At 30.9% G+C, this 16,874-nt stretch overlaps 1 protein-coding gene across 1 annotated transcript; it reads left to right on the top strand.

Moving 5' to 3' along the window:
* The first annotated feature begins 10,864 nt into the window (after nt 1-10,864).
* LOC122582569 (transcription factor bHLH153) lies at nt 10,865-15,590 on the top strand. The gene is made up of 6 exons (XM_043754980.1): nt 10,865-11,082; nt 13,126-13,273; nt 13,513-13,578; nt 13,668-13,733; nt 14,552-14,599; nt 15,227-15,590. Exons 2-6 carry the CDS (start codon nt 13,175-13,177, stop codon nt 15,350-15,352), a joined length of 405 nt encoding a protein of 134 aa, XP_043610915.1. The 5' UTR covers nt 10,865-11,082; nt 13,126-13,174; the 3' UTR covers nt 15,353-15,590.
* The last annotated feature ends 1,284 nt before the right edge of the window (nt 15,591-16,874 follow it).

Below are 16,874 nucleotides of genomic sequence, written 5' to 3'. Positions count from 1 at the left end.
TTTGTGTAATACCAAAGAAAGTTACTTACAAATTAACCAATGTTTTTCATAACACCTATATATACATACATTAACACAAAGGAAAATCAAATAATAACAGTTTTAAAATAAGAACACGGTGACTTAAAAACTATATATTGATGCATTAAAAGACCATAAAACTAACATAGTGTATAACTAATTATCGTTATTTAAGTGTTTAACAACACATTGACCTGTCAAAATCAAGAAAATCATGCTTTTTGTTTTGGATGCATATTCTTCAAAATGATGCATCCAACAAAAAACGTGATTTTTTCTATTTTGACGGATCAATGTGTTGTTAAACACTTAAATAATGATAATTAGTTATGCACTATGTTAGCTTTATGGACTTTTAATGCATCAAAATGATGTTTTTAAGTGTTCTCACCGTTCTTATTTTAAAAGTGATCTCACCGGAGTGTTACCCATTAACATATAACACACACACATATATATATATATGGAAAATCAAATAAGAAACAGCCTTAAAATAAAAACACGGTGAAAAAACTTAAAAACTATATTTTGATGCATTAAAAGTCCATAAAACTAACATAGTGTATAACTAATTACTATTTTTTTTAAGTGTTTAACAATACATTAATTTCTTAAAATCGAAAAAATCATGTTTTTTGTTTTTTGCATCCATCTTGGATGCATATTCATCAAAAATGATGCATCCAACAAAAAACATGATTTTTTTTTAATTTTGACAAATCAATGTTTTGTTAAACACTTAAATAATGATAATTAGTTATGCACTATGTTAGTTTTATGGACTTTTAATGCATCAAAATGATGTTTTTAAGTGTTCTCACCGTTCTTATTTTAAAGTATTTTTACCGGAGTGTTACTATATATATATATATACATGCTTTCATAAAAATTGATGTGAAAAATATATGCATTGGTAATTTATGGCAACGATACCAACTTTGTTGGTTGAGTAATTTGGATTTTAGATATTAAATGGAGGTTCAAATCTTGTGTTTGGACTTTGGAGGGAGTGGGATCCGATAATTAAAGACATATATTTCTTGTTGGGTGGGCCATCACCTTTAGATGATTGGCCTGTTGACGGTTATTTTTTTAAAAGTCGTTATTCCAAACAAATATTTGTAACTTATGGCTGAAGTTCCTAACTTAGGTATTTGATCGAATGATCATTACTTAACTAGGTTTAAAACGACCCATAAAAGCGTGAACTTTTATGGTATTGTAATGATCATTTGAAATGATCGAATGATCATTTTCCAGGATATTCGATCATATGGTTATTTATGGTATTGTAATAGATCAAGGCATAGTTCGTTAACTTGAGATAGTTTGGTGTAAGTTCCAAGATTTGTAAATATTTGTATAGTTTGCCGACCACGATTTGGTGGTTTTGGTCATTTTAAATAAAAGTTAATTTTCAAAAAAAAAAAAAAAGAAGAAGAAACACTTAACTAGGTTTAAAACGACCCATAAAAGCGTGAACTTTTGTTACCTAAATGACTACATGGTGCTTGTGAAGGTTAAAGGAAGTTAACTTAGTTAAGCTTGCAATTATGAAAAATTTGATCATGGGTCTTGATGTACATTGTTAACCAGGGGTTCAAGTGAATATTGCAAATTGCAATGTGTTTTCTACAATGCTACGTATATTATGTTTGAATAATCGACATAGGCTTAACTGCTTAAGAGTTGATTTACGATGAAAATATATGGGCCCAAAAGAACCCATTATAAATGGGCTTTTTCTTGACCAAAAACAGAACAAAAACATATTAAAATACCCCCAAGGCCCCAATCTAAACTTAAGACTTTAACTCACCCCTTGAATAAAATAAAACTTATAACAATTATGAGTTGATTAGATATGTCTAAAATTGAAAAGTAAAACAGAAAAGAAATATAGTTTTATGTACAAATATCTGAAAAAAACTTTTGATGAACCAAAAAAAATAACTTCTCATTTATTATTTATTTTACCCTTCATGAAAAACGTAAATTGAATAGAACACTTTGTAAATACTTCAATATAAATAACTTGTTTTTTTTCTTTTTCCTAAAAAATTTAATAAGCGTAGCTCCAAGTTAGCCAACCCAGTCCTTTCAAACCGTGTAACTTATGTAAAGATTGGATACGATTGTTGTTGTTGATATTATTATCCAAGTGAAAAAAAAAACGTTATTTTTTTTTAATAGCGAGTAAGACAATCAACCTTCTCGTACACTTTTTAACAAAAGTTTCTTTTCTCGAACAATTAAGAATTATATTAAATGAGAAGCTTTGGCAAGTTACTGAAGCTAAGAACAATTTCAAAAAGTTACAACAAAAAAGATATGCTCATTTGACCGGGACAAATAAAAGACATTGTTTATGCGCTTCAAGAACTCATTGCGTATAAAAGTTATTTATGCTTCACAGTTCACATAAAGGTTTTTTTTTTCAAACATTCCGTCAGATACGACATTAGAAAAATCTCAACATATAATGATGAAACCTTGCACGTATTTTAGACAACGAGATGTTAATCATGAGCCGTTATAAGTATTCGGAGGGAAAACTCTAAGACCTATCATCCCTAATGATTGAATTCAAGACTATAATGATAAAACCTTACACGTATGTTAGACAACGAGATGTTAATCATGAGCCGTTACAAGTATTCGGAGGGAAAACTCTAAGACTTATCATCCCTAATGATTGAATTCAAAACTAGGTAAAACCGAGAGTGTCTCTGATCAGCTGACGATCTCTTTTTTGCAACTTCATTTGTAGTGTATAGTATGATTTATGATTAGAAATTAAGGCATTATTTTTGTCATTATGTCTTAATTATTGGAGTTAGGTTCAATAATATTTCGATCAGTTCTAAGTATAACAATCATGAGGGCAATTAATTGTCTAGTCATGCACTCAAGTATGCATACTCATTCATATCTTTTTCATTTGCATGAACCTTTTTTATCCATGATATATATCAGATAGTGCATACTTTATTTGGAATAATAAGACGCATGTATCTCATTTGATAGGTTTTGTAAATCATCAGATGTAACTTTCTTATGGACTCAATGGATGACCATTGTTATAAAAGTTTGTATGCATGTAGATTATCTGTATCATTTACAACTGTTATTTGCAAAATCCTACGGAGTACATTTTAAAAAGAAATCCTAAGTTTTTTAACAATAATGGTACAACTTCATTATGTATACTAGAAGGGTACCCGCGCGATGCGGTGGTGCTGACGGTCAGGGGTGGTGGTGGCATGCAGCGGTAGCGGCGGTGGTGGAAGTGACAGTCGTGGTAGCGATGTAATGGCGGTGACGGTGACAATAATGAATGTTGGCGTGCGGCGGTAGCGTAGAAGTTGGCGGTGGCGACGGTGTTGGCAGCGGCGATTTGTGGTGGTGGCAGGGGCGACAAGTAGTGTAAATTATTGATGTAATATGGTTTTAATGAATTATGAAATTTTGAAACATAAAATTCAACAAAATGAGATTTGCTTTATTTTTTTAATATAGTATATATAGATATAGATGCAGATAGATAATTAGATTAGTGTTTGACCGTAAATTTGTGTGAGTTTAAACTGTTAGGGGTATTTTGGATACATTCAAAGGATGAATGAGAAAATGTTGAATTTGTGAGAGTAATTTAGATATTTCAAAATCTTAATTAAGTAAGAAGAGGGGTTGAGTTTGTTTTATAAGATACTAAATTGGTGTCTGCACAATGCAACGACGGTAACAACGACGATCATGGTGTAGTTATTAACGTAAAGTAATTTTATTGCGGTCGGAGATGTAATAAATTGTTGCGTGAGAGATGAAAGGGGGAGGAAAGGATGAATTATGAGTTGTTAAGGTTTTTGTTATGTGTTTCTGCGTGAAGGAGAGATAGTCAGATAGATGTTGAATTTTTTTTAAGGGCATTTTAGTCACAGTTTATAAAAAAGAAATAAGTATGTATTAAGATGGAGAGCAAAAATGTCATTTTATGTTCTTAAAATTAAGGAGGGGGAGGGAGGTTTGTTTTATAAAGGAGTATAAATTATAGATATAGATATAGATTATAGATAATTGCATATCATTGACTGCGGTAATACATAGAAAAAGAATTTTTGTGCCTATAATCGATTCCTTAAAAAACTGCTATAATTATCATGAATCATCTTTCAATGAAGAAAGAAAAAAACACACGTTATTTTTTTTGGTCAAATATAGTTCCATATGTCATAGCTACAAAGCATATCAAAAGTTTGAAGGTTATCCTTGTCTTGCCATGATTTATGTTAAGATAACACACGCCAAGTGTTAAAAAAGAGATTTTAAAACCCTTAATTCATGCCATGATTTACGTTCATTTTGATTTAAGATGTCTACTTAATATCTAAATAGTCAAACATAAGACATACATAATTCTTTTTGAATGGACAACCAACAAACCTCGGTTATTCGGGGAAAACCCGGTTATTCAGGATAACTCAACGACGAAAAATAACTTTATATATCCTTGAACACAAACAACACTTGGTAGATTCCCATGTAGCTCCATTTAAAAAAAAAAAAAAACTCGCAAACTAAAAATTAAACATCGATCTGTATCGTAAGTAAAACCTAGGTGTCTTACTGCTCCGTCGGAAGTGCGAATCATTGTCATAAGATATACCCATCTTTCATTCTCTTTAGAATTTCTACTTTAATTGTTTATTAAAGCCGACAAAATACAATCAACCATTTAAGAATTTGACTTTCAGTTACTTGTTGTGATAACATATACAATATTCATTTTAATAATTTATTACTAAATTACTTTGTCCAATTTGGATAAAGATTTTATGTGAATAGCTTGGCAAAGTGTATAAAACTAAAATTTTCTATTTTTATGCTACTAAATCTATTGTTATTGAATTTCCAAATTAGTTTGTGACTTTATGTTACGGATCATATTTGTCTAAGTGGGCTCTCACTTTTAAATGATAGAGAGCGGAATAATTCGACAGTTGTCGATTAATAAAAGAACATCTGCAACTTATGATCGACATGCAGCATTGGGTAAATTTATTCTTGTAACCAAGAAGAGTTTGGTGGTCCTAACTCATTAACATACACATAGCTTTTTGAGTTTTGACACTAGTGATGTACGTTTTTTCACAATCGATCAAAGTCAAAAAGTAAATGATAATCAAATGTGATTTTTACTAACTTGAGTACGTGTCAAATCATCTTCTTCATCTATAAATGAGTAAGGTAGTGTTTGTTTGAGACTTAATAAATTAAGTCATGACTTAATCAAAATACTTAATCCATTAAGTCATCAACATTGTTTGTTTTTTTGACTTAATAAACAAAAAACAGCTGTATACTTATTCATTTAGTCACCTAATTAATTCAGTCACTTAATGATTAGAAAAACAAACACGTCCTAACTGTTTTGGTGTGACATATCACATATAGTAACATATTTATAAAGTTGATTATTACAATTTTATAATCTGGCACTAATCTTTGAAACATTCTCTAAATGTAAAAAATGTAAATGTAACACCTAACGTCTCATGGGTTTTGGGTTGCGATCTTAGCGACAGTGTCTTGAAAGTTGAGATGTAACGAGTCTTATATTTACCTAAGTTTGAGATGTTGTTTCAGATTCATCTAAACATTCTTCCATGTGTATAAATATAAAATTTAGATAATGACCCTTAAATGTACGAATTTGATAACACGTCTTTATCTAAAGGAGGAAATTCACTTTACTTCACACTGGAAAATTATAGCAAGTTTTTTTTCATAGAAATAAAGCCTTTTAATGCATGAATATATAGGATTTATATACCATGTAGTGTTGATTTGTAATTCCAATTTCTACCCATAACTTTGGATGTATGCACATTTCATTTGAATATATACATGCCTTAATATATGTACTAATTTTTTTTGTTATTTATCGTACGTGTTTGTGACTTTCCTTGTTCCATATTGTATTGCACTTTACTTAGAATGATATACTATTTTCGTATGCGTTAACTGTTAAAATCCAAAGATCGCATCTTTTACAAGATACACGAGTTTTAATCTCTATCGACCTAGCCGGCCTTTATTTTGAGAAAATAAATCCGAAAATCTATCTAATACTTTATCTCTCTGATGTAAATTCTCCGGCCTTTATTTCGAGAAAATAAATCCGAAAATCCATCTAATATTTTATCTCTCTGATGTAAATTCTCTTAGCTAATTTATGTATGTATTTTTCATTATAACTCAGTGATTGAATGTTAATTTTATATGATGGGGGTCTAGAGTTTGAGACAAGGGAAAAACATTTAAAAGAATTTCATTAATAAAGTCCTCTAATGAAACATGTTTGAGTCCTGCAGAGTGACAAAGTTTTATCGGAATTAACTAAATGTAGTGTCTTCGAGCAGTTTAGTTGGAGGTTTTATCCTCCTACTAGGTATTGATGGTGAGGGTGCTCTCAAGTACGCGCGCTGAGACCCGATTAAGATAACGTAAGCTAAATCTTCTGTTGCGAGCAAATGATTAACACCTTAAAGAGAGAAAAAAAAAACTAATTTATGTATCATATATTCATATCTTTATCCATATTTCTTTTATTATTTTCGAATATATTCCATCATTTGACGACAAGATGTATTAAAAGCAGGTAGAAGGACTAATTTGTCACAATATATCACTCATGGACCTAAAATGTACTTTAGCTTAATCTTCATAGTAGTAGTTGACATTATGACAAAGGCTAAAGCGCGTGGGTCCAGTCACTGACTAAAAATAGGCTATCGGATTGACTTTTGCGTGAGCTTTACATTAAACTTTGATTTCCTTCGATAGCTTTCACGTACATCTCCTTCAGACTTTCAGTGTGATCATAACACGTATCCTAAAAAAATAATGAACGGTCAGATGAAAAGTTAGATTTAGAAAGGAGAAATGATGTATTTTCGGAAAAAAATATATTTATTCTCTTAAAAAATTAACCTAAAAATCTTCCTAATAACTTTAAATAAATTTAGAATATAGCATGTTAAGTAGATTTAGGATATAGCATGTTAGCCCTTAAAAGAAAAATGAAATTATTCAATCTTTCTTTTAATTTCATGTTTTTATGTTTCAATGACCTTGAAATATTTAGTAATTAAGACCGTTGAATTGAAAAAATTATGTTTACTATATGAACAAAACAGATGGCAAGATGTCATCAGTGGGGCCATTGATGCCATTGATAGTCCGGCAGTGATGTGAATTTGGCGCTAAAAATTAACAAACTTTTAAAAGTTTATTAAAACAAAAATCATTTAAAAATCAAAACAAGGAGAAACAAAAAATCCAAAAACTTTTTAGTTGCCAATCATTAATAAATGGTTGGTGTTTGGTAAAACATAATACTCTTAATTCAAATCTAAATATGAACAAATTGCTATAAATAAGAGGCAAAGTGAAAATAAAAAATGACAAAAACTTCTTTTAGAATACTTCAAATAACCATTATTAGAGGCTTAGAGCCCTTATAATGGTGTATGGTGTGGACAAGGTGGAAGCCTTCCACTTTGGTGTCGTCAAGGTGGTCCATTACAAGAGGTGGTGTGGTAATGATGTGGAAGCCTCAAGGTGAGTGTGTCCACCTAGGAAAGAGTTGGGTGGTAGTACCGTAGTGGTGTGGTTAATTTTTTATTATTTTCTTTTGTTTTTCATTGGTTGTTTTAATATTATAGGATATAGTTTTTGGGATTATTGTTATGAAAGTTGTGTGATTGTGACGTGGTTATGGTGGAGTGATGACGTGGCATTATCACCTTGATGTGGTAATACTACCATTACTAATGTTCTTACATACTCGTATTAGATACGAGTGTTTTAATTATCACATAAGAAAAAATTCACAAGGAGTGTAACTTTAACTTTATCAATAAAAGGAAAATATCATTTAAGAATATATTTTTTTTTTCAAAGAAAGTGAAAATAAAATTGGACCGTTGATCTTGATAAATCATTAGTTTCATCAAATTTATTTACAACGTTTTATTTTAAAAACCGTACATTGAAAAATTATAAATATTATATGAATATTTTTAAAATTCCATCATCTTTCATTATAGTGGTCACTCCATTTACTTTCAACGAATTTTGAATTTTTATTTTTATGTTTGCATTTATGAGTTTACACATATGTAAAACGTTTCTTTCTCATTTAGATACTAGTAGAAACCAACCCCGTTGGTAGAACCTCTGTAGTTAAGGGCGGAGCCCATACTGTATCCAACTACCACTGTTTTTAGATAATCGTCTATCGAATCCAAACCATTCTCAAATCAATTGAGCTCCCACATAAACGGGTTATGCTCACATATGTAAAACTAAATGTATTTAGTTACTTATTCTCACATTTGTAACTTATATATAGGGATTAGGACATTAAAATGTAAACAACTTTATACGAATTGTCATAGATGTATCGAACTTCAACAATGTGCATTGTATGTAATGAATTTTCAAATCTTATGCATTGTATGTACTCGCGTACACGTGTCAACCATATAGGTTACCACTTGTAAGTTTTTTATTGGTTGGATATATACAATGAACAGAATTTGAAAGTTTATTATATGCAATGCACATAATTAAAGTTTGATACATACCATGACTATTCGTGTAAATTGATTACATTATGAGATATTAATCCATTATATATATACTGCACATGTGTAAATAACTAAATACTACCAAAATATTGAGAATTAAAAAGTCACCAAAAGTATTTCGAGTCACCTCTTGAATGAAAAAAGGACGATATTTTAAGATACTTACTCTCACATATGTAAACAAACTAAATGCATTTAGATACTTACTCTCACATGTGTAAGTTATATATATCTTGCACATATGTAGATAACTAAATACTACCAAAATATTGAGAATTAAAAAGTCATCAAAAGTATGTTAATCATATCTTGAATGAAAAAGGACGATATTTTAAGAGCATACATAGACTTTTTTTTGTCCAACGATAAATGGTTCTTGAGATAAAAAGTTTTTAACGATAGACAAGGGGAAAAAGGTGGCGGTAGGAGAAGAATGGGATGGAGGAGAAAATATAGAGTCCAAAATGGTGCTCAAATTTTCAAGTTATTTAGAGGTCGTTTAGTAGAGGAAAACACCCCTTGTGTTTTAATTTTGTTTTTCAAGAAAAAATAAAAAGTATAAACTTCGATCAAATCATAGTTTTCATAAAAAAACTATACGGAAAAAAAAACATTGTTTTCAAATTTCAATTGAAAATTAAAAAGTACTTTTCAATTGTTTTTCGTTTTTCATTTTCTGAAAACCTCGAATTATATTAACTTCCTCATACGACCCTGCCTCCTGTTACCCTTCGCCCCTTACTCCACCAGGTGGTTTTGAACGCGTTTATAAAATTTTCATTTGTTATCCAGATATGAAAAATGTCTTCGATTTTCTAGAAATATAGAAGTGACAAATAAAAGAAAACAATTTCCACCATTAAAATCGCCTTTAGAGTTTTATAATAAGTTAATAACCCATTGCTATAAGCAATGTTGTAAAACTGGGCCAGCTTGGGATTTGAATTGGCTCTTCCACAAGTCAGTTCTGGGTAGCTCGTACTAAAAGTTTGTCAACATTCAAGACTCGGGTCGACTTTGGTCATAATCAATCGATCCGGTCAAAAGTTGGTCGACTCGACCGATCAATTTTGGTCAATATTTATTTTTTAAATTTTTTTTATAAAAGACATAAATTACTTTCAGTTTATAAATCTAAAATATTAAGTTTAAACAATCGAGTATTACGTTAACATTTCTAAACATTTATCATAAACATTTATGTTTTTAAGTTTATTACTAATAAATTAAAACAATAATTGAAAAAGTTAAATGAATCCCTTTATTTTAATTCAAAGATCTTTATAACTTTTCATTAATTCTCATCCATCAATAAGAGGAAATGATATTGATATCACAACAAATAATAAATCTACCATCTCTACGCATCACATTTTTGTATAGTATGGTGTGAAGTTTGTGCATTGTGATAGTATCATTATTTTGTGTGGTACATTAATTTGTCATTTCCCATTAGTAAAACCTCATGTCTCAATGTGTTGTGTCAATTTAGAGGTAAATATATTGAATGTGATATTTGTAGCATACAACTTGATAAATTTACTATACAATACAAGTATTAGCTAAAATATAATTACAAATAATTAATGTATAATTATAGTAAATCAATTAAGTTATGTACTAATAATATCACTTCCCTAAATATTATGTAGCATCAAAACGCCAAAACGGTAACTATAGTTAAGTTAGCAAACAACTCCATTTACCAGTGATATCACATAGTTGGATATTAGCTGTCAAAGTAAAGTAAATACATATAGATATATTTTTCTTTTAAAATATCACGTCATCCTTTCTTTTCTTATAATATTTATTTAATACCAACTTAGGTGAAAAACCCCTCATATTCCCTTTCCCTTTTATATTATACGAACATATTACCCGTACAATCCGGCAGCGGTGATGGTGGTGTCGGTGATGATGTTATTGGTGGTGTTAGCGGTGTCAAGTGATGTAGGTTGATCTAATTGTGATATTAAAATTTTTAAAAAATAAGGCCTTAAAGTGTTAATTATTTAAATAAAGATTTAGAGTATAAATTTATTCATTAAAGGTAAAAATATAAACGTTAAGTATAATTTTGGTAATTCAAAGGTAGAATCCCCTAAAATAAAAATGCTTTCACATATTTATTTTTATATTATAAATACATCACCAAACGCCTTTCAAAATCCCCTTTCCCACTCTGAACTGCTTTCTCTATTACACACACACAAACACTGAAATTCCTTCACTCCGCCGGCGAGCGATTTTCTATTTTTAGCATTATAAAAAAGTAAAAATAAATTCGTTATATACATATTGATGTTATGTATGTATGTATATATGTATTATATACATACAGAAATATGATATGATTTCGGTTATGAATTGAAGAAACTGTGAATGCTCCCCAGAATTTTGTTAAGTAAGTTAGGGTTGGTTATTTTTTCTGCTTGATTATTGATTATGTTACTTATCTTTTTGATTTCGTTAATTGTTGAAAATTGTTATATTTATTATATATAACAATAATTTTGGTGGTTATTTGTTAATTACTCCCTCCGTCCCAAAACAAGTGTTCGGAAAAAAAATCACACAGTTTTAGAGAATGCCTAATCATTGCGTTGCGTAGTACGAGTAGCTAATGACAATATTAGCCATGTTTTCGTGTGTAGCGTTGTCGTGAACTGAAAAGGGTAAAATGGTAAAATAGATATATTTGTTTTCGGAGGTTGACACTTGTAAAAAGGCGTATGTGAAAGGATGTGTTTTTTGTTTTTTTAAGTGTATTGTGGTGTTGATGTGATCATTTTTCGGTTTGGTTTACGGATTGTGTCGTAGGGCGGCATAAAATTATGCACTTGCTTTTTACATATTATTGCATTATAATTTTAGGAACACTAGTACCTGTATATGTATATTAGTAGCTGTGGTTTGGTTTGTTTTTACTTTTTTTTTAGAATTGTTGAATTACAAATCGTATAAATGATCTGTTTGTAAAATTTAGGAACTTTTAGAGTTCATATTTCTGTATTCATCGGTATTCTATTTGACTGAACTAACGAATAATTGAAAAGGAAAATTGAAGTGTAGACAGCTGTAGTTTTGATCTATATAGTTGCAACAATTTAGTTGACCGGTGTTGGACATTCTTAGCATAGAAGCGTAAAAACATGTTTTTCCAGCCCAAAACACATATAAGTTTTGTTTCGCTTGTTCATCATTTTGAATAAAAGAAGTACTTTTTAGTTTTTACGCTAATTGTGCTTTTTTATATGGTCTCGATACTTTTAGTGCTAGCTAGGTTCAATGTTAGCTGCTCAGTATATCGAGCTGAAACTTAATGTTTCATTACTTGTGGTTTTGTTTGGTTATATGATATCGACATGCACAGTTGATATTTGTTTATTGATGCTCTAGAAGAACACATGTCTTCTATATGGATATATACTCACCTACTCTTTTAAATAACAATGATGGGCCCGATAAATAATCTAAGTAATTAGATATGTATACATTAAAATTAATCAAATATGATATCATCTATCTTATTTAAATCTAATGATGCTATCTTAGGACCCATATGTGCTTAATTAAATTTTATATTGTCATTACATATGTAAGTTGGTTTGTTTGACTAGAACTATAAGTCGTTGCATTCACCTGTTGTTGATATTTTACATCTTGCATGCATTATAAAATGTTGTCTTTAGAAAACGATAATTGATGTTTAGTCATACCGGATTTGTCGTGAATGGCTGATGGATCTTTTTATCCAAGAGAGGTTGGCTGTGAGATGACCATAGACAAACGTAGCAACCTGCTTGATGTTTTTTATTATGACATGTTTGTTTTTTGTGTTGGTGTATTGTCAGCATAGTGATTTAATGTTCCTTGCCTAACCTGGCACATCAACCTTGTGGGCTATCTAATCAAATACTTATATAAATGAAGTTATTTTCTGTTGATAGCAGCTTCTTGGAACTTGCATATGTGTTCCTTTTGACAATTTGCTTCTTATAGTCAGTATTTGATGGCATTAGTGGGACTTAAACTAATTGAGTTGTTGGAAGGTAACCCAGCTTCTACACCACCCCGTGCGATTTCATAAATTACAAAAAAATTTTTTTTAAAGTATACAATCTACACTTGGTACTTTCTTTTTTAGTCTGATCCTGATCCGTGTAATGATCTTACTATAGGTTACCCTTGGGCAGCTTACTACTTGATATAGTGATATACATTAGCTCTTGCTGACACAGTTCCCTATACTTGTCCATGATATTGTTAATGTAGCAAATCTGTTATGAAATTATAATTGTAACAAATATATATCAATGTTCATATTTAATGGTCTGGCTTTGAACTGTTTAGAAGGTAGCCACGGTGCTAGATGTACCCTGGTTCCCCTGCTAAAGTGCTAATACTAAATATTTACAGTTATCTAATTATTTATTCTCTGTAACAGTTTATACTTGGAATATATAAAGACAGAAGGAATAAAGCCAGTGGTTAAGATGATGGAACATAAGCGAAGTCCAGTATCTGTTGAGCAGGGTAGTCTTACTCCATTGACACCTAAAAGGCACAAGGCGGGTTTGTCCATCTCTTCTAAGGTTTTTTCTTGTTTCTTCCTCTACACCCTTGTCAAAGTTATACTTCATCACATGATGTGTATTTTTGAGAAGGTTCATTCCGCACTTTCATATGGATTTCTTACTGAGTCTTGGCTGAAATCACTAATTAACCTCATGTTTATTTCTGTTTGTTTATTGCCTGAATGATTTACAACACGTGTTTGTTATATCTAAATTTTTTTTTGATGATTCCATTTTCACTGGTTTTTTGTTACTAGGAAAGAAAAGAAAAACTCGGTGAAAGGATAGCAGCCCTTCAGCAGCTTGTCTCACCATATGGAAAGGTACACCGACATCTAGAAGCCTAAAGGTCTAATTCCCCAAAGTGATTATGGTTGCAAAATTTTTCATATGTAAGGTCTTTTCTTTGCAGACAGATACTGCTTCAGTACTTCTTGAGGCAATGGATTACATACACTTTCTTCATGATCAAGTCAAGGTAAACGGCTTGTTTTTATATTATGTTTATTGTAGAGGTGAAAAATTTCTGCGGCTTAAAAACAGAAACCAAAATATGTCGTGTCAGGTCGACTTAAACCCATAGTGTCTAAAGATGTATAGTTTTTGCAAGTAAATGTTTTGCCAAATCTGATTACAACTTCGGTATTATTTCAGAAGCAATTTAGGATCTTGATTAAAATTATTTAGGGCTTTAATGCATTAAACTTACACTTTGGTTGACTTTTGACCTGTTTTTTTCTGTTTTCCTGTTTTAACTGTTTGATCCATTAGAGTTTACAACATTAATCAACCAATATATAAGTGAATGGGTTGAAATGGCACCTCTATTTCTATAGCTTTATACCCAGGATATGAATAACCTGCATAGTTTTCTTTTAAGTCACACTTACATCTGCTCAAGTAATGTTTACGATACTTGATAAGGTTGGGATCAAAGTGCTTGATTTTGTTTGGACATATTTGGGTTTTGCCTGGCTAACTCAAATGTGATAGATTTTATCAGCAGCCACAGTGCTCTTGTTGTGATTTACTTTTTTAGGTTATGCATGTTTACAGTTATAATAACCTCTCAACTGTACTCATTTAGTCATTTATCGCAAAGTATATGTCAATTGGACATGTAGTTTAATGAAAATGTTTGACTTATATATCTGAAACGGAAATATACTGACTAGACAAAAGTTCAATAATAAACGGACAAATACAGTATCGGGCTGAACTGCATCTTTAAATTTGTTATAGCTTTGAGAGTATCCACCACTTCAAATTAAGCAATTGTGTTCGTTTTTGTTTCAGGTGCTGAGTGCTCCTTATCTTCACAGTAACCCAATGGACCAGTCTCAGGTGAGAACCAATCAACTTTAAAGTTTCCTTTGTTTAACCCATTAGAGGTGGCAATGTCAATCTAGACGGGCCGATGCAGGTTGTAACTTGATTGATAACAGGTGAAAGAGATCAAATAGAAATAATAGATGTAAAGGAACCAAGTCAAATGGGTCGAACCTGTTTTCAGATGCATTAAATATATTCAAGTCTGTGCAACCTCCTAAATTGCTATATCAAAGAAAGTTTAAAACATTTCTCTAACAATATAGTTTTATAATCATAATAATATGCTAACTATGCTGTCTATGCATTAACTTTAAAAAGGGAAAAAACTCGTTTTGCAAAATTAAAACGTAGTTTTGTATTTTACTAATATCACATATTTTGACTTGTTACCTGATCTGTCTACCTGCCCATTTTGCCACCTCAATGACCCATTGCCCAGAGCTGCTAATTCAACACTGAAGAGGACATATCATGATTACTAATTTTACACCTTCCATTATAGATGTATGTATATGCATACACATGTATGCCTTGTATCCGTGCATTTTTGTAAAAGTTTTTTCTCAATGAAGTTAGCAGTGGTAATGAAACTGTTGATTGACTCCTAACAATGTGTAAATGATATATTGTCGATTACAGGGAATAGAGTCGTATAACTTGAAAAGCAAAGGGTTGCGTCTGGTTCCAGTTTCATATACAATGGGAGTTGCTAGTAGCAACGGAGCAGATATATGGGCTCCAATCAAGACTAATTCCCCAAAATAATAGATGTAGATAAGATTCATGGATTAGGCGGAGAGTTGGTAGTAGAAATATAAATCTAAAATGCATATAAGTAAAGCATCTATAGGATAATAAGCTATTGCATTATAGGGAATGTTTTCATTCTTGGAAGCTTATATATATGAATTATGGGGTCTTTGTATATTGTAATGATATCAAATGGAGATCAATATATATAGATATGAGAAGCATACTATTCATATGCTTGGAAGCTTATATATATGAATTATGGGGTCTTTGTATATTGTAATGATCTCAAATGGAGATCAATATATATAGATATGAGAAGCATACTATTCATATGCTTGGAAGCTTATATATATGAATTATGGGGTCTTTGTATATTGTAATGATATCAAATGGAGATCAATATATATAGATATGAGAAGCATACTATTCATATGCTTGGAAGCTTATATATATGAATTATGGGGTCTTTGTATATTGTAATGATCTCAAATGGAGATCAATATATATAGATATGAGAAGCATACTATTCATATGCTTATCCGCTAATAATTATAAGAAATGTGGTGTCTAAACTGATCTAACTTAGTGTTTGGGTTGCATTTGTACTTATGATTACTAATGTGTAAAATTGGTAGACTTTTAAAGCTTTGGTAACAATTTAGCCGCTTGAATGTGACACTAAGCTAGGTATTCCAACCTTATTTGTTACCTGCATATAAGATCACTGTTCTGTCACAAACCCATCCAATTTGTTGGTTAACCAACATGTCAGTCGTCCTAATTTACCACCTCTAATATGAAGGCGGCAAAGTTTGCTGAAGCAGAACCAAACGCCCAAACTAATCACTCAACTCTAAAAATTAGTAAAATGTAAATTCATAAGTTATTATTACAGATAGTACTAAACTACGAGTAATTTACTTAGCATAGTTATTTAACACATTTTAATAATTTGAGTCATGTGTGGTTAACAGATGCTGTGGAAAACGTAAGGATATATAAAAAAGATGTGTTGATGTGATAAATGTAACGATATATAAAATGTTAGCTGAATAGACAATCAACTAAATCAAAAAAGCTAACTTGCAAGGAGGTGCATCGCCACCTTGTCAACCTAAGACAAAATAAAGAAAATTAAGTCCAAAGGTACAGACAAACTATGTTCCCTTTAATGAGGACTTGCATTGATTGATTCAACACCCATACATACACCTCATTACTATACGTCTCAAATATTCATCACCAAAGTATTCTTTGTTCCTTAGCACACAGGTTTCCCCCTTATAAATTAATATCTATATGCGGTACGTTCTTTTTCCTCGTACTAACTACAAGTCTTCATTTATATATGCACTTTCAAACAAAATGAGAGACGATAATCAAAACATCAATGTTGAAGAAGATGACAACAATGATGAATATGAGAGATCAAAAACCAAAAAAATGTTGTCGCAGCATAAGATTAGGAAGAGGAATGTTATGATCAAAAGAGAGTACTACTATGATTAGAAAGACGACCCATTAGTTGTATGTG

Source organism: Erigeron canadensis, chromosome 9 (assembly GCF_010389155.1).
Source record: "Erigeron canadensis isolate Cc75 chromosome 9, C_canadensis_v1, whole genome shotgun sequence".
Lineage (NCBI taxonomy): Eukaryota > Viridiplantae > Streptophyta > Magnoliopsida > Asterales > Asteraceae > Erigeron > Erigeron canadensis.
The sequence above is the reverse complement of the archived record's forward strand: the minus strand, read 5'-3'. Positions and strand labels throughout refer to the sequence as shown.

Coding starts and splice junctions, on each gene's coding strand:
- LOC122582569 (XM_043754980.1), top strand. CDS start 13,175: ATGATGGAACATAAGCGAAGTCCAGTATCTGTTGAGCAGGGTAGTCTT. Junction 13,274..13,512: donor GTTTGTCCATCTCTTCTAAG/GTTTTTTCTTGT, acceptor TTTTGTTACTAG/GAAAGAAAAGAAAAACTCGG. Junction 13,734..14,551: donor TTCTTCATGATCAAGTCAAG/GTAAACGGCTTG, acceptor TTTTTGTTTCAG/GTGCTGAGTGCTCCTTATCT.